At 50.0% G+C, this 23944-nt stretch overlaps 2 protein-coding genes across 13 annotated transcripts in view; one reads left to right on the top strand and one right to left on the bottom strand.

Annotated features, from left to right (window-relative positions):
- Positions 1-23944, top strand: part of NUMA1 (nuclear mitotic apparatus protein 1) — a 73057-nt gene that overhangs the window by 40181 nt on the left and 8932 nt on the right. For 10 of the 11 annotated variants that reach the window (XM_060303613.1, XM_060303611.1, XM_060303615.2 and 7 more), the window contains 14 exons: positions 1814-1887; positions 7178-7263; positions 11788-11867; positions 13167-13249; positions 13843-13923; positions 15241-15328; positions 16635-16755; positions 17295-17452; positions 17743-17860; positions 17940-18057; positions 18360-18500; positions 19451-19573; positions 19726-23124; positions 23599-23640. In XM_060303613.1, the coding sequence (XP_060159596.1) occupies positions 1846-1887; positions 7178-7263; positions 11788-11867; positions 13167-13249; positions 13843-13923; positions 15241-15328; positions 16635-16755; positions 17295-17452; positions 17743-17860; positions 17940-18057; positions 18360-18500; positions 19451-19573; positions 19726-23124; positions 23599-23640 (4680 nt within the window). In that variant the 5' untranslated portion in view covers positions 1814-1845. The remainder of the gene's footprint in view (positions 1-1813; positions 1888-7177; positions 7264-11787; positions 11868-13166; positions 13250-13842; positions 13924-15240; positions 15329-16634; positions 16756-17294; positions 17453-17742; positions 17861-17939; positions 18058-18359; positions 18501-19450; positions 19574-19725; positions 23125-23598; positions 23641-23944) is intronic. The other variant, XM_060303619.2, reaches the window with a different exon arrangement.
- The window catches only part of IL18BP (interleukin 18 binding protein), a 30963-nt gene continuing 12312 nt past the window's right edge, over positions 5294-23944 (bottom strand). The window contains exon 7 of one of the 2 annotated variants that reach the window (XR_009564906.1): positions 5294-7603. The gene's annotated coding sequence lies outside the window, so the exon portion shown is untranslated. Of the gene's footprint in view, positions 7604-18883; positions 23742-23944 lie in introns of those variants that run through there. The other variant, XR_011377626.1, reaches the window with a different exon arrangement.

The following is a 23944-nucleotide window of genomic DNA, read 5'->3' as shown; positions in this document are numbered from 1 at the left end:
CATTGGCAGGCAGATTCTTAACCACTGCGCCACCAGGGAAGTCCACTTCTTTTTTTTTTAATAAATGTATTTTATTTTATTTTGGCTGTGTTGGGTCTTTGTTGCTGCACACAGGCTTTTCTGTGGTTGTGGCGAGCGGGGGCTACTCTTCGTTGTGGCGTGCAGGCTTCTCATTGTGGTGGCTTCTCTTGTTGGGAGCATGGGCTCTAGGCACGCAGGCTTCAGTAGTTGTGGCACATGGGCTCAGTAGTTGTGGCTCATGGGCTCTAGAGTGCAGGCTCAGTAGTTGTGGTGCATGGTCTTAGTTGTTCTGTGGCATGTGGGATCTTCCCAGACCAGGGCTTGAATCCGTGCTTCCTGCATTGGCAGGCAGATTCTTAAGCACTGCGCCACCAGGGAAGCCCCGGGAAGTCCGCTTCTCGTATGTTTACCTTTACTCCTCACCATGCTGTAAGCCCCTCAAAGCAGGGACCATGTCATTGTCTCCCATTTCCCACGAAGCTTCCAGCACAGGATGAACATATGTAAGGACTAAGAAAACCTTTTTGGTTGGTTGATAAAGCAGAGTACACTTGCATAGGAAGGCCTCAAGAGATGATGGGTAGTGGCTTATCAGATTTACGTTTCTCTTTCCCCTATTATTTCCTCACTGTTAGACAGTGAGCACCTTATGGACAAGAATGGTGTCTTTCTTATCCCCAGCACTTTGTATTCAGAAAGTACTTAGCAAATGTTGGTTCCACAGAACCCACACCTTGGAGATGCTGATATGTGGGGAGAGTTATAGGTGATGTGGCTCTTACCACTCTTGTTCCTCCTTCTACTGGAGTAGTGACAAACTTAGCACACCTGTTGCAGTAGTAGGCAGGTGGTGGGGCTGATTACTCCCAGGAAGATTTGTGGGAATTATGGGGGCCTGCTAAGAGGTGTTGGGGAATATTTAGTCACCATGTCCGTGGTCTCTTGAGCAGGTTAGCAGGCAGATGGCTGATTCCCACTGGGAAGGGAAATTGGGGTAAGAATACCAGGACCCAGTACCTAATCTTTCATTAAATGTCCCATGGGATCTCCCCCAGAATTGGATTTGGCTTCATCCAGTCTCCCATTTGAAATACGTCTTTGACATTTTTGTGGGGGGTATAAAAATCCAGAATTTGAAGTGGTTTCCCCCAAGGACTTGGTTATTGTTTATTAGGTAGACTTTGGGTACCTGCAGAAAGAGCCAGAAATCAACCTTTTAGCTTAAGAACAGTGATCATTTATTGAATACGTATTGTGTGCCAGACACTGTGCTGTTTGCTTTATCTGCTTTATCTTGAAGCATCACATAACCCAGAGAGGTTTTTGCAGGTCCCATTTTGCAGATGAGGAAACTGAGACTAAAAGAAGTTATGCTACTTGTCCAAGGTCACAAGACCATGGTCACATGGAATCAACATTCACACCTAGGTGTGTGTGAAAAACCATGTTTGTTCCATGTTTTAAGGGCACCACCATCCCAAAGAGTAGGGTTGAAGTCCAGCTTTGAATGTTGTATTTTCTAAGGGACAGAGAGATTGTGTGTAGAGCTTGTGGACATTGAATTAAATGCAGGATTCTTTATTGTCAGCTGTGACACAGTAAGTTTTATAGTAATTTTGATGTGTACTCTGAGCTTTCTAAAAACTCCCATGGTCCCTTGGTAGATTAAGTGCCAAGTGAAGAGTGACTTATTTAAGTGTTCAGAGCTGGTAAGTGAAACCATTTCCCCCCTCTTCCTTCATCGTGGATATCTGATATAATTAACTGTACTGCCTCTTCTCTTGGGTTCCAGGTGCATCAGGGTGACTGTCTGGTTTCAGCAAGATGACGCTGCATGCCACCCGGGCAGCTGCACTCCTCTCTTGGGTGAGTGGTCTTCCTCTCCTTTGTATGCCACACTTTTCCAGGAGGCTTGGGAGAGGTGAGAGAGGAGTTTTCTAGGAGTCAGGGCTGTGTAGAGTCTTCTCCTCTCCAGACAAAGGAAATAAGTTTTCTTTTGCCTTTCCCCTTAGTTTTTAACTTCTATTATTTTCAGTGATGTTGCTGCTGACATGTGATCCACAACTTGTGTAGCTTAGAAAAGGCTTCTCTGAGGTATATTATTCCTTTTTGGTCATGGGAAGGGTGGCTGCAGAGCAGCATGGAAACCCATTTTTTGTGCATTTCCTTGTGCCTGTTTCTGAAAAAGCGTTGACACTGAATTTCAGTGGCATGTAGGGACTTTGGTCTTGAAAGGCCTTTAATCTCAGGGCAAGGTTCTCCTGGCTCTCCTTACCACCTTTCTGTGAGCTTCCATTGTCCTCTTGGTGCCTTCTTGATTACTTCACCAAAATTCTTCTGCTAGGTCTTTTCATACACTTCTGCCCAAGACAATGGCAAATGAAAAAATAATGCTGAGCATTGGGAACTACAGAGAAACAGAAGAGGCCACGGAGTGTAACGATGACACGCATGGGCCTTAGAGTCAGACAGCCCAGCTTAGAATCATTGCTCTAGCCTGTGTGACCCAAGACAAGTTACTTAGTCTCTCAGCACCTCATTTTTAAAATGGAAAGAAAAAAATTTTTTTAATATATTCTGAAAATAAAATAATAATCATTATTGTGAGGATAATAAGATAATGTCTGTAAAAAGCACTTAAATATTAAAATATTGCCTGGGCGACTTCCCTGGCAGTGCAGTGGTTAAGACTCTGCACTTGCACTGCCGGCAGCACGGGTTTGATCCCTGGTTGGGGAACTAAGATTCCACATGCTGCACAGAGCAGCCAAAAAATAAATAAATAAATAAATAAAATATTGCCTGGGCATGCTATTTGGTAAAGGGTATTTTAGTAGTCACCCTGACTATTGACCAATCAGGGCCAATTAAAGAGCCAGCTTCAAGAAAGAATTATAGAATCCTTAAAGGAAATGAATTTTTAATTTCCAAGGAGGGTAGGGGTTTAATAAAACAGGGTCTTTAATCACTGTCAAATCTGTAGTCAGGAAGTATGTATTTAGCATACAAAATGTGCATCCTTAGTCTTCAGTTTCTGAAGTAGATGCAAACTTTAGTTGTACAGTTTAAAATGGTTGTTTTATATTTATGTTTTATATTTACATTTCAGTGTTTTATGTCTGTATTAGAAACATTATCTCTTCTTCCCCAGGAGAAGGCTGGTTGGGTTGTGTCTCTGTGTCTAGTTCAGTAGATTAACTGAATATTAGGGGATCGTTTAGCCACGTTGTTTTAAGTTTATCAGTTTATTTATTTTGGTCCTAGGCTTGTTTTTATAGTGACTACTACCTTTACAGAGAAAAACAGAAACAAGACTAGTTTTATTTAATAGCAGATACTTGTATACTTTTCTCAAAAATCACAATGAACATGCATTAATATATTAAAATATAGTTAGATATAATCTTTAAGTTTAAACAAAAGTTAGGCAGCTAAAGTGGGTTTTATGACACTGTAGCAACATGGAATAATGCTTGGTAGCCAGAAGAGTGGCATAGAGCACACGCGTGTGACGATCACAACTGTGATTTTTTAAAAAAATGACTTAGGAAAAAAGACTAGAAAGAAATATATCAAAATGCTGAAAGTGGGCTTCCCTGGTGGCACAGTGGTTGGGAGTCCACCTGCCGATGCAGGGGACACAGGTTCGTGCCCCGGTCCGGGAAGATCCCACATGGCACGGAGCAGCTGGGCCCGTGAGCCATGGCCGCTGAGCCTGTGTGTCCAGAGCCTATGCTCTGCAGCAGGAGAGGCCACAATAGTGAGAGGCCCGCGTACCGCAAAAAAAAAATGCTGAAAGTGCATGTATTAAAATACTAGTGAGTGGAGTTTTTCTGTTTTCCAAATTTTCAGTAATTTACTTTCTAATGTAAAAATTATATTTTATTTAACTTAAAGTATGGCTTGAAATTATTCTGTACCCAGCAATTTGATGAGTATGTTGGTTTTTTTTTGTTTTTTCTTTTGGTACGGGGGCCTCTCACTGTTGTGGCCTCTCCCGTTGCGGAGCACAGGCTCTGGACGCGCAGGCTCAGCGGCCATGGCTCACGGGCCCAGCCGCTCCGCGGCATGTGGGATCCTCCCTGACCGGGGCATGAGCCCCTGACCCCTGCATCAGCAGGCGGGCTCTCAACCACTGCGCCACCAGGGAAGCCCCTTGATGAGTATATTGTTATAGGGAATATAGGGAACTTTAAGATTCAACAACCTTTGGGACTTCCCTGGTGGCGAAGTTGTTAAGAATCCGCCTGCCAATGCAGGGGACACGGGTTTGAGCCCTGGTCCGGGAAGATCCCACGTGCTGCGGAGCAACTAAGCCCGTGTGCCACAACTCCTGAGCCTGCGCTCTAGAGCCCATGAGCTGCAGCTATTGAGCGTTCCTGCCCTAGAGCCCATGCCCCACAACAAGAGAAGCCACTGCAATGAATGGTCCACGCACCGCAACGAAGAGTATCCCCCACTCGCCGCAGCTAGAGAAAGCCCACATGCAGCAACGAAGACCCAACACAGCCAAAAACAAATAAATAAATTTATTAAAAAAAAAAAAATTCAGGCGCCTTAAATGACCCGGAAAGCCTTACAGGCACTTATTCAGTGAGCTTGGTCCTCTCTCACGTTTTATACCCTGACTAGAGATAAAGGAGCTTCTTCACTTCTTCAACTTTTAAATGATTTATCATTTGAGAGCAAAATAATGCACAGGAAGAAAATACATTTTTATATCCATGAAAGAAACTATTGCTGGATTATTACTTAATTGGTATGAGATGAATCCAGATTCCTTAAGTGACTTTAAATCAGCTAACTGGTACGATTTTTTTCAATCTTGTTAGCGAACGAGCATTCACAGCCCTTGAATGTTTTACCTAGATTGCAGATATTAAAAGAAGATGGTTTTTGGATGCTTAAGTCATGCAGTCTCTTCATTTTCAGCAGGTGGAAAGGGACCTTGGCCTGGAATATTCAGTCTTCTTAGAAAATTTACACTGGCCTTTTCTAATTAGATTAAGCACCCCCCCAAAGGTGGTATAAATTATTATCTTTAAGAGTCCAGTGAGAAGGTCATATTTTATATTCTGCACTTAAATTTTTTTTTTTACTTTCAACCTATTTTTTAAAAAAATTTTTTAGTAAATTTATTTATTTTTGGCTGCATTGGGTCTTCGTTGCTGCGTGCAGGCTTTCTCTAGTTGCAGCGAGCGGGGGCTACTCTTCTTTGCGGTGCACGGGCTCCTCATTGCGGTGGCTTCTCTTGTTGTGGTGCATGGGCTTCAGTAGTTGTGACACGCGGGCTTAGTAGTTGTGGCTTGCAAGGTCTAGAGTGCAGGCTCAGTAGTTCTGGCTCCCAGGCTTAGTTGCTCCGCGGCATGTGGGATCTTCCTGGACCAGGGATCGAACCCATGTCCCCTGCTTTGGCAGGCAGATTCTTAACCACCGCGCCACCAGGCAAGTCCCTCAACCTATTTTAATTTAGATTTATCTAGAAGTTTTTCTAATATAGAATTATTTAATGGAAATAAGTACTATCATTTCTGTAGCTGAATCACTGATTTTTTTTTTTAATCCTCTTGATCCTCCAGTGCAGTCAGCTAATTTAACTGTTAAGAAGTAGAAGTGTTGCTGGATCTACTTCATAACCATAATAGTGCTTTGCATTTAGTACTTTTATTTCGTAATGTGTTCTTGCATTCACAATCCCATTTGAACACACACTGGTCTTTTAAGGTAGATAAGTTTGACAAGTGAGAAAACAGTCACAGAAAGAAACAAAGTTGATAAACAAAGGTTCCTGGCAAGTTAGTGGAGGAGCTGGACTCAAAAATCCTTGTCTGGGGGCCCCCAGCCCAGTGCCTGTTGAAGAGCACATTTAAGTGGGAGGGACACATTAGGGGTAAGGGATTAACAGATACAGAACTACTACACATAAATAGATAAGCAACAAGGGTATACGGTATAGCACAGGGAATTATACCCATTATCTTGTAATAATCTATAATGGAGGGTAATCTGCAAAAATACTGAATCACTATGAAACTAACAGGTTATTGTAAATCAGCTATACTTCAATTAAAAAAATAAAGAGCACATTTATAAATAGAATCTACTCGTTTGTGCATAACCACTATGCTGAAGTTTTAAAAAATAACTTGTAAAGCAGGATAAGTCTCCCTTCTCCCTCAGTCTTGCATATGTGATTGATTGACTTAACAGACCCTTCCTTCTTAATAAGGTACTACAAAGGTGAACTTCAGCCCGGGCTTCTGAACTTGGTACCTGTGGAATTTATGAGGTTTTCCTATAGAAGTCCGCCATATATGCTTGTTGAATAACCTGTGTACCTGCTTCATTTGCATGTGACTGCTGGTGAACTTTCTAGTGGGAAAGACTGATTTAGATGAATGTCTGCCTGAAGGCAAGGAAAGGGAGAGGCCATTGGATATTGACAAGTTTTTCTTTGGGGTTCCTAGCTTTTCTTTCCCTTCCTTCTTCTTCTTATCTTGTTGCCTCATCATTTCTCCCTGCCTCAGCTGAAGTTTCATGTCTAGAAAGAATTTTAAAATGCATCAATCACAAGATTTTATATCTGTGGGAGTATATAAAATATATGTAGTATATAATGTAAATTTTGAGTAGACGCAAAATTCAAATTTGAAGAGCTGTAACATTCTGTAAATTTTAGCTGTAAAAATTTGAGCTACGAAGGTTTATAATGTAACCATTCAAGACATACAAAGCGCTAGAGTATAAAAAGCCTTTTTCCTACCTCAACTCCCAACCATCAAGTTCCTCTCTTCAGAGGCAGTGGTGGTTTGATTTTCTTCTAGAAACTATCAGTATTCTTGTAGAACCATTTTATGCCTAATTATATTTAAAGTACACCCCAAGTGCTGGAACATTCTGGGAGAATTTAAGCTCTTACTTAGTTGAAGCCAAAGGAAGGACTGTGATGGCGGCCTTCAGGTGGCTGTTAGTGGATGAGCTGGAAGTTAAAAGTCCTAGAATCACCTGTTCTCTCATTCCTTTCGTTACAACTATAGGCAGTTGGAACAAACAGAATTGTCAACACCTGGGGAAGGGAGTGGAACTCCACCCCCCTCCCTCCCGGGGCTTCTGGCACTTATGACGGTTTCACCAGGCTCTTCCCTTTGCCTCGCAGGTGAACAGTCTGCACGTGGCTGACCCCGTGGAGGCCGTGGTGCAGCTCCAGGACTGCAGCGTCTTCCTCAGGATCATTGACAGCATGTGAGTTTGTGCCACATCCCTCTCCAGCCTCTCAAGTGAAGCTGCATGCTGGGGTGGGGACTGCATTTGTTTCCTTGTTGACAGCTGTGACCAGAAAGCACCGCAGGACTGGGATGTCTAGGCCAGTGTGGGCCCCAGAGGCAAAACACATGACCTCGTTCTCCAGTCATTGTGTGTCTTTATGAGAGAGGTTTCACTCTTTCGCAGAAGAGCCTCCAAGTCTCCGTGTTCTCACAGTGTTCCGGGAACCTGCTCCGGGGCTCCGTCCTCTGTCTCAATGGGAGTCTTCTACAGCCCTCTTTTCGTGACTCATCCTTATCTCACAAGCCCTCTTTGCAACCTGTAGGCCCAGGAAGAAGAAACGGGAAGCTTTTAAACTTGAGGGAAGTAAGCAGCGCCTAAAAATCTCTAATTTGTTAGCACAGCACAGACATGCCCCTCTCTAACCCATTATAGCATTCCCGGGGTTTTCACCTGCCTCATTAACTTGCTTTGTGAGGTCGATTAGCATTAGATAAGCTGCTTGTCATGTAGCCAGGATTTTAGTTTAGGCCTTTAACTTTTATATCTGTGTCTTTAGCACATTTCCTTTGAACTTCACCATTATCTGGGAAATGAGTGGAGTGGGGCCTCCTCCTCATACCTTACCTTTCTGGAACCCAGCAAAGATGGGTCAAGCTGTAACCTACATTTATCTTTTTAAAGCTCATGTGGTTCACCCCTTTTCCTGTATCCTCAACTTTTAGCAATTATGAAGGGCAAAACTGACAAACTTCTTACTTCTTTGTGCTATGGGCAAAAGTAGGGGCCAGCCATGATATAAGGAATTGGGGGGACAGTGGAGAGGACCGACCCTCCCTGTTTAAAGGGAAGCACAATAGACGGGAGGTCCCTCAGACCAAGATCTGAAGTGTCGAGGTGTTTGTGTTTCACACACAGCAGGTAGGAACTGGTGTTGGGGATTCAGCATCTCTGTGAAGCAGGTTCATAGGCAGCAGCTCATTGACAGGGAAAGAAGGTAGAACTGAGCTTGTCAAAGGCAGGATCTGGGTCTAATTCATCTTCGGGTCCTCCATACCTAGCTTAGCACAGTGCAGTGATTAGGTTTTAATTAATGTTCGTTGGTGAAAATGAGTGAATGAAAATGTAGTTGATATTCTCTTATCAGCAAAGTCTAGTGGGGCTGAGTGCCCCCATGACAGATGGGTTTTCTAGAGTGTTTTTTTTTTAATCTTTTGAGATTTACATTGATAATGGGGTGTCCAATATGATTTCTTAAAAGTCCGTGTGGCTCTAACCATCCCACCTACCTTAGTGAAAGAAGTCACTGTATTCTTATTTTGATACAGACACTACCATTTTCTTTCTTTTTTTTTTTTCCTGCCGCACAGCGTAGCTTGCGGGTTCTTAGTTCCCTGACCAAGGATAGAATCCGGGCCCTGGCAGTGAAAATGCCGAGTGCTAACCACTGGACCGCCAGGGAATGCCTGGACACTCCCGGTTTCTTTCCGGGTTACCCAGACAGGCCATTTCAACATCATCTTGAATTCCTCCTTCACCTGGGCACGGATTTCTAATTGGTCACCATCCTCTCTGTGTCCTTTAGAAGATTTCTCACGTCCCTTCCTCTGCCTCATTCTGGATGCCAGGGCCTGGAGACTTCGTTCTTCTCTAAACTGTCCTTATTCCAGGGTGTTCCTGTGCCTGTGATCTCAGGGCTCTCATTGTGATGCTCCACAGCTGATGGACCTCAGCGGCGCTTCCTTGCCAGGAGGTTGAAATATAAAATCTGCAGCTTGGTATTCAGAGCTTTCATCAGGGGCCCTCCCAGTCTTGTTTTCTACTCATTTCTACCTCCATACCCCACTCCTTTTTTTTTTTGATCCTGTAGAATCTCCTAAATTCTGACTTTTGTTAATTGTGTCTTTATGGTACTACTTAACTTGTTCTTCCCCTTGTTGCCTATAAACTGGTAATTAGATCTTAAACTTAATTGGCTTAAGATTTTTTTCAAGGATACTATATAGATGGAGTTGTGCACTACCTATAAATCATCATTTTGCCACTCCTAATGAAAATTATCATTTTGCAAACCCTAATGAAAGTAGTAGGTCTAGGCAACAACTAACATCAATGGCCAGTAAAACTCTTAGGCTGGCAATACCTAACCTACAATTTAACATCACTAAAGGAGAGGCAGCCAGGTATGATACGCCTTGTTGTAACACACAGTAGGGTGCAGCATGCTTTTTTTGGACTTAAGAATGGATCAAGGAGCTTTTGCTTTTGAGGAGATAAATTTCCTTGGCCTGGTGACAAGAGCAGTAGATGTGTCCAGGGGTGAGGATGTATGTCCTTGGTGTAGCCATTGTAGGTTTATGACCCTGTGGGAAATTTTCATAAGGAGGGTCAAAAATTCAAGATGCCCATTTTCCAAGTTGTTTTCTAAGGTGCTGCCTGAGCTTTAGACTAGAAGAGACTTGTGGGGGGACGGGGCGGGGGGAGAGAGAGAATGTGTGTGTGTGTTGGATGGAGGGGCTGTTGAAATCCCAGGTTAACCCTGATTTCCATCTCAAATCCAGGATGATTCAGACCAACTTCCTTTGGGAAAACAGACGTTCTTGGTGAACGTGTTCTGGCTGATTCATTTGTGATGCTCCTACTGTTGCTAACTGAAATCAGACACCTAGTTCTCAGGGGAAGGCAGTGGAGGATGGCAGGGTTGGTGGCAGATAGAAGCTGTGGGAATCGAACAAAAGCTTGTTCCTTGGCCACTTGGCCTTCTCTCTGGGAGAATTCTTTGGGCTCCACCCCTCTGATAAGTTTCCCTTTCTGTTTTCCTGTGCATGGTGAATAGCCTAAAGCAAAAAGGCTGTCTCATTTCTTTGATATCTATGAGGCTTGCATAGCAAAGTTTAGTGGAGGCATTTTTCCAGAAAACTTAAAGCTCTGACATTTGTCTTACTGACATTGACCTCTGCTCTTCCCAGGAAAAAGTATTCCTCATCTGTCAGTCAGCCCATATGTACTCAGCCCCTGCTGTATTCCTAGCTTTCAGCTCACAAAGAGCGGTCAGTTATAAATGATGCACCTGTATCCGTGAGTACTGTAGGAATTCCTGAGAAGGAGAGGGGAGATGTGACTTGCAGTGGTTCTTCTTGGCTTCCTGCCAGAGATGAGACTTGAGTGCCATCTTAAAGGATGGGCTGGATTTCCCCAGGACTAGTGTTTTCCAAAGCATGTTCCGTGCACCTGTACTTATCCCAGGGGCTCAGTGGGGGAAAGAGGAGGTTTGTGGTCAGATAGGTTTAGGAAATAATGCGTATTTATACCTTCTTTAGAAAATGTTCAGTTTGGTTTAACCCAGTATTTCTCAAACATTTAGCCCAAGAACCCTGTTTATTTTTATCCAATGGAATACACTTAGGTAAATTACTGCTCTGTGCTGAGGGCAAAGAGAGTCTCAACAGTCCAGATTGTGGGTGGGTAGGGAAGATGGCTCTTTCAGGAGTCTGTGAGGAGATTAGCATCTATAAAAGACTTTGTAGGTGTCCCTAGTCACAGACCAGCTACCCAAAGTGCTTCCTGTGGGGGGTTCACTTGGAAGAAGCCTTTGTAATCCCGTGGGAGCTGGAGGGAGCTACTCTCATGGTCTTGCCTAGGATGCTTCTTGTGCTTTGCAGGATGTCTGGCACTGGAGGATTCTAGAGTCTGCCCTGCCCTCCAGAAAGTTGATTGAAACTTAGAGATTCGGGTTCTGAAGAACAGGAGGCTTTTCAATCAGTGTCTTCAGCCGTAGCCTAGATAGAAAAGTCAGCTTTCTAACTTGAAGTAAGGGTAGTCCCTTCCAAAAATGAAACTGCACTTAGCCTGAGGGGCCAGGGTCAAGGGGCCAGGGCAGCGTGAGAGCGCCCCCTGCTGCCTCCCTGCCCTCATTGCTCTCCACACTTGGCTTGCCTTTCCACTTAAACAAACACAAGCACCGCAAAGGCCACAGATGGAAAGTGATTGTCCCTTGGCCTGGCCTCTTGGAGGCCACCTCAGCCTTCAGTGTGTGGTGAACTTTGCCCTGTCACTTCAGAGCCTCGTTCCCTCCTGTTCTTTCAGTTTTTAGATCTGTTTTTCCCTTTCCATAGTCCTCTCTGACTCGTACTCTAGCCACATTCACAGGCATCCTGACGTTTTACACTTGAGCCGTTGAAGGCTATCAGTCCTGGCTTGCCAGTCATCTGTGCTGCCTCCATCGCCTCTCGACCCCCTTCCCACAGAGCTTTTTGATATTCACAAATGCCATCTTTTCCAGGAGGACCTCATGCCTCAAGTCCCCACTTCTCAACCACGACACAGTTCCTTCTGGCTAAATGGTGTCTTGGTATCTTCTCCCCTGCCTCCAATGTCTGGTCTGGTTCTCCCCCAGATCCAGCACAGATCCAACCTGAAGGGATGGGAAGATGGTATGTAATGCAGTAGCAAGGAGGGAAGGATTGCTAAGTACTCTGGTTCTAATACTTGCTCTTTTTCTAGCCATGGCACTGACGAAGGGCAGCAGATTCTGCAGCAGCCGGTGCCAGAGAGACTGGAATTTGTGTGCAGTTTTCTGCAGAGTAAGCACTTTTCTTATCTAGCTGGGAAGGAGCTGCTTCCTCAGCTCCTGGGACTTGGGTATCTGGACCTGGAAGAACCAGGTCCCAGGTATCTGGGGGAGCAAAGGCTTGAGGCTGCCCACTCTGTACCACCAAGATGAGTACAACTGGGGCGGCTTCCCTGGGCCTGGTGATGCCTGCACCAGTTGGGGAGGAGTGTCCCTGCAGTCCCAGAGCCCATTTCGGGATCCAGGTAGAGCCAGAGGGTCGGTTTTGGGGACTCATCACCTTGGGCTCCCATCCCTCCCACTGCAAGGAGACAGAAGGATCCATGTTACCCTCTTCCCCTTGCAAGAAAAACATTTTCCCCTGATAACATTGAATTAATTGCTTAGGTGATAGGTATAGGGGCACAGGCAGGTTAAGGTTGAAATCTTGGCCCTTCTACTCTACTGTTTGTGTGACCTTTCTGGACATGGGTTCCCTGTCTTTAAAATGAAGATCATAGTAATTGCTCTTAAGGTTGATGGATAGAGTAAATAACACATGCGGGACTTCCCCGGTGGTCCAGTGGTTAGGACTCCGCGCTCCCAATGCAGGGGACCTGGGTTCAATCCCTGGTCAGGGAACTAGATCCCGCATGCCGCAACGAAGATCCCGCATGCCGCAGCTAAGACCCGGTGCAGCCAAACAAATAAATGAATGAGTGAATGAATATTAAAAAAAATAACACATGCAAAGCTTCTAGCACAGCACTTGTCAATTCTCCTCCCTCATATAGCTGTGGACAGAGTCCTCATCTTTGACACGGGAGCTATCTACCATCCCCACCTCAAGAGAATTATAAGAAAGGTGATAATGGATTTAGATAAAGCAGGGTGTTAGTAATTGAGCCCTGCCCCTCTGGCAGCATAAGAACCAGGTGTCCCAGCCCTGGTCTGACTCAGCTGCAGGTGGGCTTCCTCTGCAGCCGCAGTTGGAATGAGACTCTTGAGTGACCTGGAATCTCTGGGCTCCTCCTCTGTGGTGCTGAGTGGGAGTTGGTTCGTGGGTAGGTGAGTGCAATGTCAGGCCCCAGAGCTGCTGTGAATTCCAGGCTCCTTTCTTCTTTAACTATCCCTGTAGTCCTTGGACCAATCCAGGATAGAACTAACTTCAGGTGGAATCGTGTATGTTGGGCGAGAGGGGACCTAGGAATAAGGAGCCCTGCATCTCCTGGTCCCACCAGCCATTCTGCTCCTCTGACTGTGAGGTGTTCTGATGATCTCAGAGATGGTCCCCAGGAAATTCACCGTGTTTTCTACATTGTTGTCATTACAGAAAACCGAAAACATCCCTCTTCTCCAGAACGCCTGGTGTCAGTGCAGAAGGTGATGGAGGGATCAGAGCTGGAACTTGCCAAGGTACCCGTGGAATACCAGACTGGTCTGGGGGGAGGGTGGCACCAGAGGGGCCTGCAGAGGGGCCTTTTCTTAACCCAGAAGAAGTGGTGGGGCTTTATTTCTGGGCCTCGTGGAGGTAGGCGGTAGGTCCAGGCAGCTACCTAGTGAGGCAGAGGCTGATTCAGCCAAGGATTTTAGGAGCCCACCTTTATGACAGGGAGGTTGACTAGATCATTACTGTGGCCTCAATGGAGACCTGGCAGGAATCAGGCCTCACACAGCTGTCGTCACACTTTTCTTTTTAGCTCAGTCCACTTCATTCCCTCTTCTGTTTCTGGGTGCTGGCCTATAGATGATGCCTTAAGCTTCATACCCAGGGTTCCATGAGTCCAGGAATTTCGTTATGCAGGAATTCTGGCACCTGGCTTTTTGCAGAGTGAGCACTGAGTCCTCAATCAAGTGATTCCTGATGCAGTTAAGGGCAGCGGCCTGGGGCTGCTGAATTCTAGGAGCTTTGGAAGGGTCTCAGAATAGCTCAGAGTCCCCAGAGTGGGGCAGGGGTGGGGACCGAGAAGAGAACCCTGCTCAGTGATTGCCTCCTGTTTGGCTTCTAGATGACCATGCTGCTCTTATACCACTCCTCCATGAGCTCCAGAAGTCCCAGGGACTGGGAACAATTTGAATACAAGATTCAGGTAAGGCCTTGTGCCTCCACCCCACCCAGCAGGTCTTGCCTGTGTTTTATCTCATTCCAGTTGTTTTTCTTTAAACAGCATATGTTGTTCTTTTTAAAAATTATGTTATAGTAGTTATAGCCATTCATTATAGAAAGTCTGGAAGATATTGAAAAGCACAAAGAAGGAAGTACCAGTTGCCAGTAATCTCATTCTCAGCAATAACTGCTAACTTTTAAAGGATATACTTCCAAGTCCTTTTCATGTACGTAAATTTAACTGTACCCTTACCTGAACTGTTTGGATAATACATAGAAATTATTCTTTCTCCGTGTATGTGTTCCCGTATGTACGTGTGTGTGTTTCACACAAACTGTCACTCCATTTCTTCCTCCTTTCCTCTGGTAGGAAGGATTAGTGAGAATGTCTTTGTCCGCCATGACAGTCTAGCTCAGAGCGGTTACGTCCTCTCCCCTGCTCTGCATGGTCCCTAAGTGAAGAGTTGGTGCGTCTGTTTCATTAGAGAGGGAATTGACCTGGTTTCCAGGAACTACCTGCCATATGGGTCCTGATGTTTTCCTTGCTTCCTATATGAGCAGCTGTCCTTTATTTTCCAGAGCAGAAGCAGCTGGGATGCCACAGTGGGTAATGTAGGTGACTGGTGGGGCAGTGTCCAGAGAGCTGTGGCCTTTCACGTGGTGGTAGAAATGTTGAGTCATCCCATCTCGTACTCACTTAGCTCATGGCTCGTCTCTGGGGTTGGGGGTTGTAGTGGCGTGGGAGGCATGGGTGGCTCCTTCCTTTCTTTAACCTTTTCTTTGCTCCAAGCTGATCATAGACCTGGTAGAAACAAATTCTAAAGGAATAAGGAACTACAGAGATGGCCAGGAAAATCAGATAAACTCTGTAGCTTTGGAATTCAAACAGAGAAGGCAAGATTATACCTGCTGGTGGCTAAGCTTTGGATGAGCCCTGGAGGAGTTCTCACTCAGACAAAGAACAACAGTGAGGTCAGCTGGAAGAGGCCAACAGGGTTATGTATGAAAGCTTTCTGACTGCATTACTTTGCTTGCCCATTCTCATCTCATGGTCAGGAGCAAAGTCAGTTTGGACCTCTGTCTCACCCTGGGTACGTCTTTAGGGGAGAAGAGGGGCTGGGGACAAGTAGGGTGACCATGTCTCTGGTGGAGTGTTCTTGGCTGGACCATGGGTCTTCAGGTCTGAGAGGAAGAATGGGCTCCAGCAGGCTCCTAGGGCTGGCACGGCCAGGATGGTGCCCTCCATCCCTTCGGGCCTCCCGAACACCTAAATGATGCTCTTTCTCTGTCTGTGGTCCAGGCTGAGTTAGCTGTCATTCTCAAATTTGTGCTGGACCATGAGGATGGACTAAACCTGAATGAGGACTCAGAGAACTTCTTACAGAAAGGTAAGTTGGGATCACTCCCAAGGATCCTCTCTTTTCTGAGCTGGGGAGTGCTAGGATGCTGAGTTGTCAGGAAGTGCAGTGGGGATTTGCCCCAACACAAGTCACAGAGTTGGTGCTTAGGAAACGTGTGTAAGGGGGTAAGTTGATTTCTGGGCCATCTTGCCATCATCCCAGTTCCCACAGAGCTCCTTCTTGCGCCTGGCAGCAGCTAAGCAGAACATTTATAAGTGATCATGTCTGCTGTGGGTTCTCCTTGATTACCCGCCCCCGCTCCCCTCACACACACACACTTCTTTTTTTGTTTTTTGTAGTTTAAACAGTCATTACTCTAGGTTTATAAGCTGGGAGTACACAGTCTTAGAAAATTGTTTTTCCTACATAATGCCCGTGTTCTAGGTGGGAAGGCAGATACATAAACCAGAATGTATGATAAGGAATAAGTGCTAGAACAGGGAGATATCGAATCTACCAAGTGTCTTGCTGGAAGTACATCAGAGAGAGTGAGAGTGCTGCCTGTTTGGAAGAGCCGTCTGACAGCAACAGGGTGTAAGGTGTGGGTCTAGGCACGTTCATCCAGCCACTGAATTGGATGTTCCTTGTGTTCAGGTTCCTCGTCAGCCCTTCAGGTGGAGATGTTGCAGATGTGAGTCTAGAATGCAGGAGAGGGCTCTGGGCCAGGCTGTGGGCTTGCAAGTCTGTGTATGGATGGCCATTGAAGCCTTGGGCACCGTGGGCAGAGCACACGGGCCCCATCAGAGCTCTGGGGCTTGGAGGGCAGGTGGGAGAGGGAGGCGGGAGGAGCAGGTGAGGGAGACCGAGACCCGGTGTTAGAAGTAGGAGGGCCATGCGAAGGTCACCGTGGGAACCAGGGGAAGAGGAGGTTTTGAGAAAGAAGTCATGCTGGCAGTGCACGATTTCAGAATGGAGGGCTTCAGCAAGGAGGCTGGTGGTTCTGACTCGAGAGGTCATTGGGGCTGAGAGGAGATCTGCTCAGGGTCGGCTTGAGGGAAAAGCGTGAGCACTTGGTCCAGTCTCTGAGCACGGGGGACACAGTCACTTCACTGCGCTCTTTGAGTGCTGGGGATCTGTGGAAACAGAAGCCCCTTGCTTGATTTGGCTTAGGGCACTGACCTCTGGGTAACCCAGACACCAGGCTTCACGTTCTGCCCAAGCGCCTCCCTCTGCAGCTTACCTATAAGTGTCTGGATTCATTCCCACTAAGGCGAGTTCTCAAGTTGCATAGAGATGCAAATCTGTCCACCCTCTTACTAACCTCTCTTCGGCTTGTTTACTCCTTCCCCTCTAGCTCCTGTCCCTTCCCCCTGTTCCAGCACCATCTCTGAAGAGCTCTCCCCACCCAGCCACCAGGCCAAGAGGGAGGTTCGCTTCCTAGAGCTACAGAAAGTCGCCTCTTCCAGTGGGAACAAGTATGTGCTGGGCCTCTTCTCCTGGGATGGGGCCTCAACATCCAGTCCTCAGATCCCTGCATCCTAGAGGCTAAGCTGTTGACCAGCCCCTTATGTCATCAAGAGTGCTTGGAGTATCTTGTAGATCTGGGATGCCCTCCCCTGCCCCAGTACTAATGGGGGAATTGGTTGGGATCTGTCCTCGGCAGAAGGCCTTTCAAAGGCTGTTCTTTGTTTATGGAATTTCTTGCTTCCCTGGAGACTGTGCTAAAGTCCGTTCTCCTAGTGCAGCTCTGTAGAGGCAAAGGGAATGCACTCCTTTTGCAGCGATGGGGGCGGGGGAGGGCATAGAGAAATTAAGGCTTGGAGGAAGAAGAAAAGCTTTCTCAGGGTCATGTCATAAGGCACGAGGTAGCACTGCAGACAGACCCCAGGTGTTTGGGCCCCGCAGCCGGTGCTCACAACCATAGGGCCGGGCTCCCCCAGCCCCGCCTGTGGTCGGTAGCTTCAGCCCTCACGTCGGTTTCTGACCATGGCATCTGGACCATCTCCTTCCTCAGCTTCCTCCCAGGTTCTCCAGCCTCCCCCATGGGTGACATTCTGCAGACCCCACAATTCCAGATGAGGCGGCTGAAGAAGCAGCTTGCAGATGAGAGAAATAATCGAGACGAGCTGGAGCTGGAGTTGGCCGAGAACCGCAAGCTCCTCACAGAGAAGGGTAGGTGGCCTGCCGCTGGCAGATGTGTGTTAACGGGCAGCATTTGGGATTTTCATCCGGGGAAGTGCTGGGCTTGTCTGAGGCGTGGCCCCTCTGTCTTCTGTGTTGTCGCCTCTGCTGGCCCGGATGCTTAGAGCTCAGCCCTGGGCCTGTCAGGCTGACCTCCTGGAAGCTGGTTCTGTCCTTGCCACCCTCCTTCCTTTCCCCGGGATTGGACGCCTCTTCCTTCCTCCCCCTCCTCCCCTTAGTCCTGTGCTAACTCTCCTCTGTCCTCCCCTCCTCTGGGGCAGATGCGCAGATAGCCGTGATGCAGCAGCGCATCGACCGCCTGGCTCTGCTGCACGAGAAGCAGGCAGCCAGTCCGCTGGAGCCCAGGGAGCTTGAGGAGCTCCGTGGCAAGAATGAGAGGTACAGTGCTCCCTACCGTCCTTCCCACTCCCGGGGCAGGGGAGATATGCTCTTTCCTCACTGCTCCCCTCCCTTGCAGCCTCACCATACGGCTCCACGAAACTCTGAGGCAGTGCCAGGACCTGAAGACAGAGAAGAGCCAGATGGATCGCAAAATTAACCAGCTTTCTGAAGAGAATGGGGACCTTTCCTTTAAGGTGAGTGTTGAGGTTTCTGGCCCCCACCTGGAAGCCCCTTTGCTTGAATTGGTCTGGAAAATTCCCCCAAAGAGTGTTGAGGAGAATGTCCTCATTCCGTAATTGGCTGCTGCCAGGGACCGGCTGGTGGCCCTAAGTTTTGATTTGTAGTCCTGAGTCAGAGACGTGAATAGTTGCGATTGGTTTGAGGAAGGTTGGAAGGCTAATGGGAGCTGTCCAGGCCCTGGAGCTCAGGGGGCAGGTAGCAGTGGTGTTGGCAGTTTTGACCCTGGGTGATGGGCGTTCCCTCTTGTCTGTCTCAGCTGCGGGAGTTTGCCAGTCACCTGCAGCAACTACAGGGGGCCCTCAATGAACTGACAGAAGAGCACAGCAAGGCCACTCGGGAGTGGGTGGAGAAGCAGACCCATCTGGAGAAGGAGCTCGGCACAGCCCTGCAGGACAAGGTAACCCTCTGCTTGGGGAAGTCAGGGCCACAGTCTTGACCACACACTCAAAGCTGAATTCCGTTTACCGCTCTATTCTTTGGGGCCTTTGGGAATTATGCTGCCTACTTTTCAAGGCTTAATAGTGTGCTGTAATGGGCTTCAGGCCAGTACACCTATGAATCCTGTCTCTGCTGTTTACAAGGTGTGGCTCTTGGACAAGTTACTTGACTTTCTTTCTAGGCATCCTTTTCCTAAAATGGGAAAAAGAATGGGTAGCTGCCTCATTATCCGTTGTAAGATAATGCATATGGAGCACTGAACACACATTGTCTGGTGCAAAGTGAGCTCTCAGTGAATTAGTTACCGTTATTTATTATTGCTAATAAGAATCCAGCTCTGCCACTTATTAATAACCATGTAGCCCGGGGGCAAAGCACTTTACTTCTGAGCTTCAGATTCTTACCCTGTAGAAAAAAAAAAAGGGATGGTAGTAGCTACCTCCCAGATCTGTTGGGTAGGTTAGAAATTCAGAGAGGTACCCAGCACAGTGCCTGGCCTATTGTAGGTACTTAGTGAACAGTGGTGTAAAGTGGGGCAGGGGACCAGGGGATGCTGCTGCTGTTGATGCTCAGACTGTTGGGATATTTTTAAGCTGATGGGTTTTTGGATTATCTGAGAGTCAAGACATGAGTGAGGAAGGGCATACAGTGAGGAAATCTGGAGTAAACTCAGCAGCCTTGGAGAAGAAATGAGCAGGTCACTTGACTTAACTGAGCCCTGGTACCAGGGCTAGAGAGTCAGGTCTCTCATGGTCCCAGGTCCTTGATTTCTGCAAGTTTTCCCCTAGGTCAGGGCAAAAGGAGATCTTGGTAATAAGGTCTTATGTTTTGTTGATGTTCAAAAGGGTTTGTGTGGTAATCCGGTGCCTGTTCCACTTCTGTTAACATGGGGCTCTTGTATACTCCCAGAAATGCCTTGAAGAGAAGAATGAAATCCTTCAGGGAAAACTTTCACAGCTGGAAGAACATTTGGCCCAGCTGCGGGAGAACCCACCCCGGGAGAAGGGCGAGGTGCTGGGTGATGTCTTGCAGGTAGGATCTCAGGGGCAGGGGTGAGACCTGTGTGCTGGGATTGCTGCAGACCCACGTTCGCCGTGTTCAGGTTCCTGGCGGTCCTCAATCCCCAGAGGGGCCGGGGGACCGAGGAGTCGTGCTGAGCCCCATTTGTCTCTTTATCTCACCAGCTGGAGACTCTCAAACAAGAGGCAGCCACTCTCGCTGCAGACAACACCCAGCTCCAAGCCAGAGTGGAGGTGCTGGAGACTGAGCTGGGCCAGCGGGAAGCCAAGTTGCTTGCCGAGCGGAGCCACTTTGAAGAAGAAAAGCAGCAGTTGGCCAGCCTGATTGCCGAGCTGCAGGGCTCCCTGTCCAACCTTGGCCAGGCCAAGGAAGAGCTGGAGCAGGCCTCTCAGGCTCAAGGGGCCCGGCTGTCTGCCCAGGTGGCCACGATGACCTCCGAGCTCGCCACCCTCAATGCCACCGTCCAGCAGCGGGATCAAGAACTGGCTGGCCTGAAGCAGCAGGCCCAAACAGAGCAGGCGCAGCTCGCGCAGACCCTCCAGCGGCAGGAACAGGCCTCCCAGAGCCTCCGCCAGCAGGTGGAGCAGCTGAGCAGCAGCCTGGAGCAGAAGGAACAGCAGTTGGAAGAGGCCACCAAGGAGCAGAAGGCCACCCGGCGAGACCACGCCCAGCAGCTGGCCGCTGCGGCTGAGGAGCGGGAGGCCTCTTTACGGGAGAGGGATGCGGCCCTCCAGCAGCTGGAGGCACTGGGGAAGGAGAAGGCCGCCGAGCTGGAAGTCCTGCAACAGCAGCTTCAGGCTGCTAGTGAAGCCCGGGACAGTGCCCAGACCTCGGTGACACAGGCCCGGCGGGAGAAGGCAGAGCTGAGCCAGAAGGTGGAGGAGCTCCATGCCCGTGCTGAGGCAGCCCACCAGGAGCGGTGTGAGGCGCAGGCCCAGATGACAGAGCTGAAGGCCCAGCTGAGGTCTGAGCAGCAAAAAGCAACCGAGAGAGAAACGGTGGCCCAGGAGAAGGCCCAGCTCCAGGAGCAGGTCCGGGCCCTTGAGGAGTCCTTGAAGGTCACCAAGGGCAGCCTGGAAGAGGAGAAGCACAGGGCTGCAGACATCCTGGAAGAGCAGCAGCGATGCATCTCCAGGCTGGAGGCAGAGGCCCGGAGCCTGGTGGAGCAGCACGAGCAGGAACAGCAGGAGCTGGAAGAAGAGAAGGCTGGGCGCAGGGGGCTGGAGGCCCGACTGCAGCAGCTCGGGGAGGCCCATCAGGCCAAGACAGAAGCCCTGCGGCAGGAGCTGGCTGAGGCCATCGCCTCCCAGCGCGAGGCTGAGAGTGAGTGTGAGCAGCTTGCCAAGGAGGTGGCCACCTGGCGTGAGCGGTACGAGGACAGCCAGCAGGAGGAGGCACAGTACGGAGCCATATTCCAGGAACAGCTGATGACCCTGAAGGAGGAATGCGAGAAGGCCCGCCAGGAGCTGCAGGAGGCAAAGGAGAAGGTGGCAGGGATAGAGGCCCACAGCGAGCTCCAGATCGGCCGGCAGCAGAGTGAGCTTGCTCAGCTCCACGCCAGCCTGGCCAGGGCCCTGCAGCAGGTCCAGGAGAAGGAGGTCAGGGCCCAGAAGCTCGCAGACGACCTGTCCGCTCTGCAGGAGAAGATGGCTGCCACCAGCAAGGAGGTGGTCCGCCTGGAGGCCTTGGTGCGCAAGGCGGGTGAGCAGCATGAAACGGCCTCCCAGGAGCTACTCAAGGAGCCGCCCAGGGCAGGAGACAGAGAGTCGGAGTGGCTGAAAGAGCATCAGGGACGCCCGTTCTGCAGCACGCAGGCTGCACTGCAGGCCATGGAGCGTGAGGCAGAGCAAATGGGCAGTGAGCTGGAGAGGCTGCGCGCCGCGCTGATGGAGAGCCAGGGGCAGCAGCAGGAGGAGCGTGGACAGCAGGAGAGGGAGGTGGCGCGGCTGACCCAGGAGCGGGGCCGGGCCCAAGCCGACCTTGCCCTGGAGAAGGCCGCCAAGGCCGAGCTTGAGATGCGGCTGCAGAATGCCCTCAACGAGCAGCGTGTGGAGTTTGCTGCCTTGCAGGAGGCACTGGCCCGCGCCCTGATGGAAAAGGAGGGGAAGGATCAGGAGCTGGCCAAGCTTCGTGGGCAGGAGGCAGCCCAGGGGGCAGAGCTGAAGGAGCTTCAGCAGACTGTGGAGCGGCTGAAGGAACAGCTGGCCGGGAAAGAGGAGGAGTGCCCACAGTCTCTAGGGACGGCCAGCCGAGAAGACGCTTCCGGGTCGGGAGCCCAGTCTGAGGCTACCGGAAAGACGGAGCAAACAGGCCCGGAGCTGGAGGCTCTGCGGGCAGAGGTGAGCAGGCTGGAGCAACAGGTCTGCGAGTATCAGGAGAAGTCCTCCAGCCTGGAGCGCAGCCTCGAGGCTGAGCGCGCCTCCCACGCGGAGCAGGCCAGTGCTCTGGAGACTTTGCGGGGCCAGTTAGAGCAGAAGGCCCAGGAACTGGGGAGCGGTCAGGACACCTTAGCCTCAGCCCAGAGGGAGCTGGCCACCCTCCGCGCCAAGGCCCAAGAGCACGGCAAGGCTGAGGATGGGTGGAAGGCACAGGTGGCCCGGAGTCAGCAGGAGGCTGAGAGGAAAAACAGCCTCATCAGCAGCTTGGAGGAGGAGGTGTCCATCCTGAACCGCCAGGTGCTGGAGAAGGAAGGCGAGAGCAAGGAGTTGAAGCGGCTGGTTAGTGCCGAGTCAGAGAAGAGTCAGAAGCTGGAAGAGAGGCTGCGTCTGCTCCAGGCAGAGACGGCCAGCAGCAGCGCCAGGGCCGCGGAACGCAGTTCCGCTCTGCGGGAGGAGGTCCAGACCCTCCGGGAGGAGGCAGAGAAGCAGCGGGTGGCTTCCGAGAGCCTGAGGCAGGAGCTGGCCTCGCAGGCAGAGCGAGCAGAAGAGCTGGGCCAAGAGTTGAAGGCTTGGCAGGAGAAGTTCTTCCAGAAGGAGCAGGCCCTGTCTGCCCTGCAGCTTGAGCACACCAGCACGCAGGCCCTGGTGAGCGAGCTGCTGCCCGCTAAGCACCTGTGCCAGCAGCTGCAGGCTGAGCAGGCAGCCACTGAGAAACGCCATCGAGAGGAGCTGGAGCAGAGCAAGCAGGCAGCCGGTGGGCTGCACGCAGAGCTGCTGCGGGCCCAGCGCGAGCTCGGGGAGCTGGTGCCCCTGCGGCAGAAGGTGGCAGAGCAGGAGCGAGCAGCCCAGCAGCTGCGGGCAGAGAAGGCCAGCTACGCAGAGCAGCTGAGCATGCTGAAGAAGGCTCATGGCCTGCTGGCGGAGGAGAACCGGGGGCTGGGCGAGCGGGCCAACCTCGGCCGGCAGTTCCTGGAAGTGGAGCTGGACCAGGCCCGGGAGAAGTACGGCCAAGAGCTGGCAGCTGTGCGTGCTGAGGCTGAGACCCGTCTGGCCGAGATGCAGCGGGAGGCACAGAGTTCTGCCCGGGAGCTGGAGGTGATGACTGCCAAGTACGAGGGTGCCAAGGCCAAGGTCCTGGAGGAGAGGCAGCGTTTCCAGGAGGAGAGGCAGAAACTCACAGCCCAGGTGAGGCATCCAGCTCAAGCACGCCCCCAGAGAGCAGCCCTGTGGGAGGGGGGGACGTTGTCTCTCTGCATTCCTGGGCCTCCGGCTCCCACATGATTAGAGTGTCTTGTCTTCCCACACTCACTGGGTGGCAGAGGAAGAGAGGTGACTGGTAGAGTTCAAGTCTGTTGCCCCCACCCCGTTGGCCTACAGAAAATACCAATAGCCTCCTCTTCTCTGAAGCCTCTGTCCCTGGAGAGTCAGGTTGCAAAGGCCATCAGCCCGTTGAGGCACAGTGTCGTGAGGAGGCGCACTTGCAGTGGAGGCCCCGAGAGCCACCGGCGACTAGAATGACCCGAGCTAGCATTTACAAAAATTTTTAGACGTCTAGTTCCATGGGAAGATTAGAGCCTCGGTGAGGTCAGCCTGGCACCAGGGCCAGTGCCTCTTTGGCCCCCATCTCATGCTGTCTCCGTTGCTCCTCCCCACGCACAGGTGGAGCAGCTAGAGTTATTTCAGAGAGAGCAAACTAAGCAGGTAATGCCTGAGGTCCTCGCTAAATGCTGGCTGCTTAAGCGGTGACTGGTCTCGGTGCATGACCCCGGCTGCAGCTTGCCTCCGCTGGCTCCTGTTGTGAACTGTTTGTGAAGGGGGCAGGGTCAAGCCGTGGAACCCAGGCCCAGGCCGCCCCGGAGTGCAGTGTGCTAGGCCCTCTCTCAGGCCTCATCCCACCCATCCCAGGTCGGCCTCTCCACTTTTCTGTGCTTTCATCGCTTGTCAGGGATGAGGGGTAGGGTAGGCTTCATCTTTCCCATACCAGATCCAGCGACAGACTGCTCTT

The sequence above is a fragment of the Globicephala melas genome, chromosome 8 (genome assembly GCF_963455315.2).
Source record: "Globicephala melas chromosome 8, mGloMel1.2, whole genome shotgun sequence".
Lineage (NCBI taxonomy): Eukaryota > Metazoa > Chordata > Mammalia > Artiodactyla > Delphinidae > Globicephala > Globicephala melas.
This window is presented reverse-complemented; position numbering and strand designations above follow the sequence as displayed.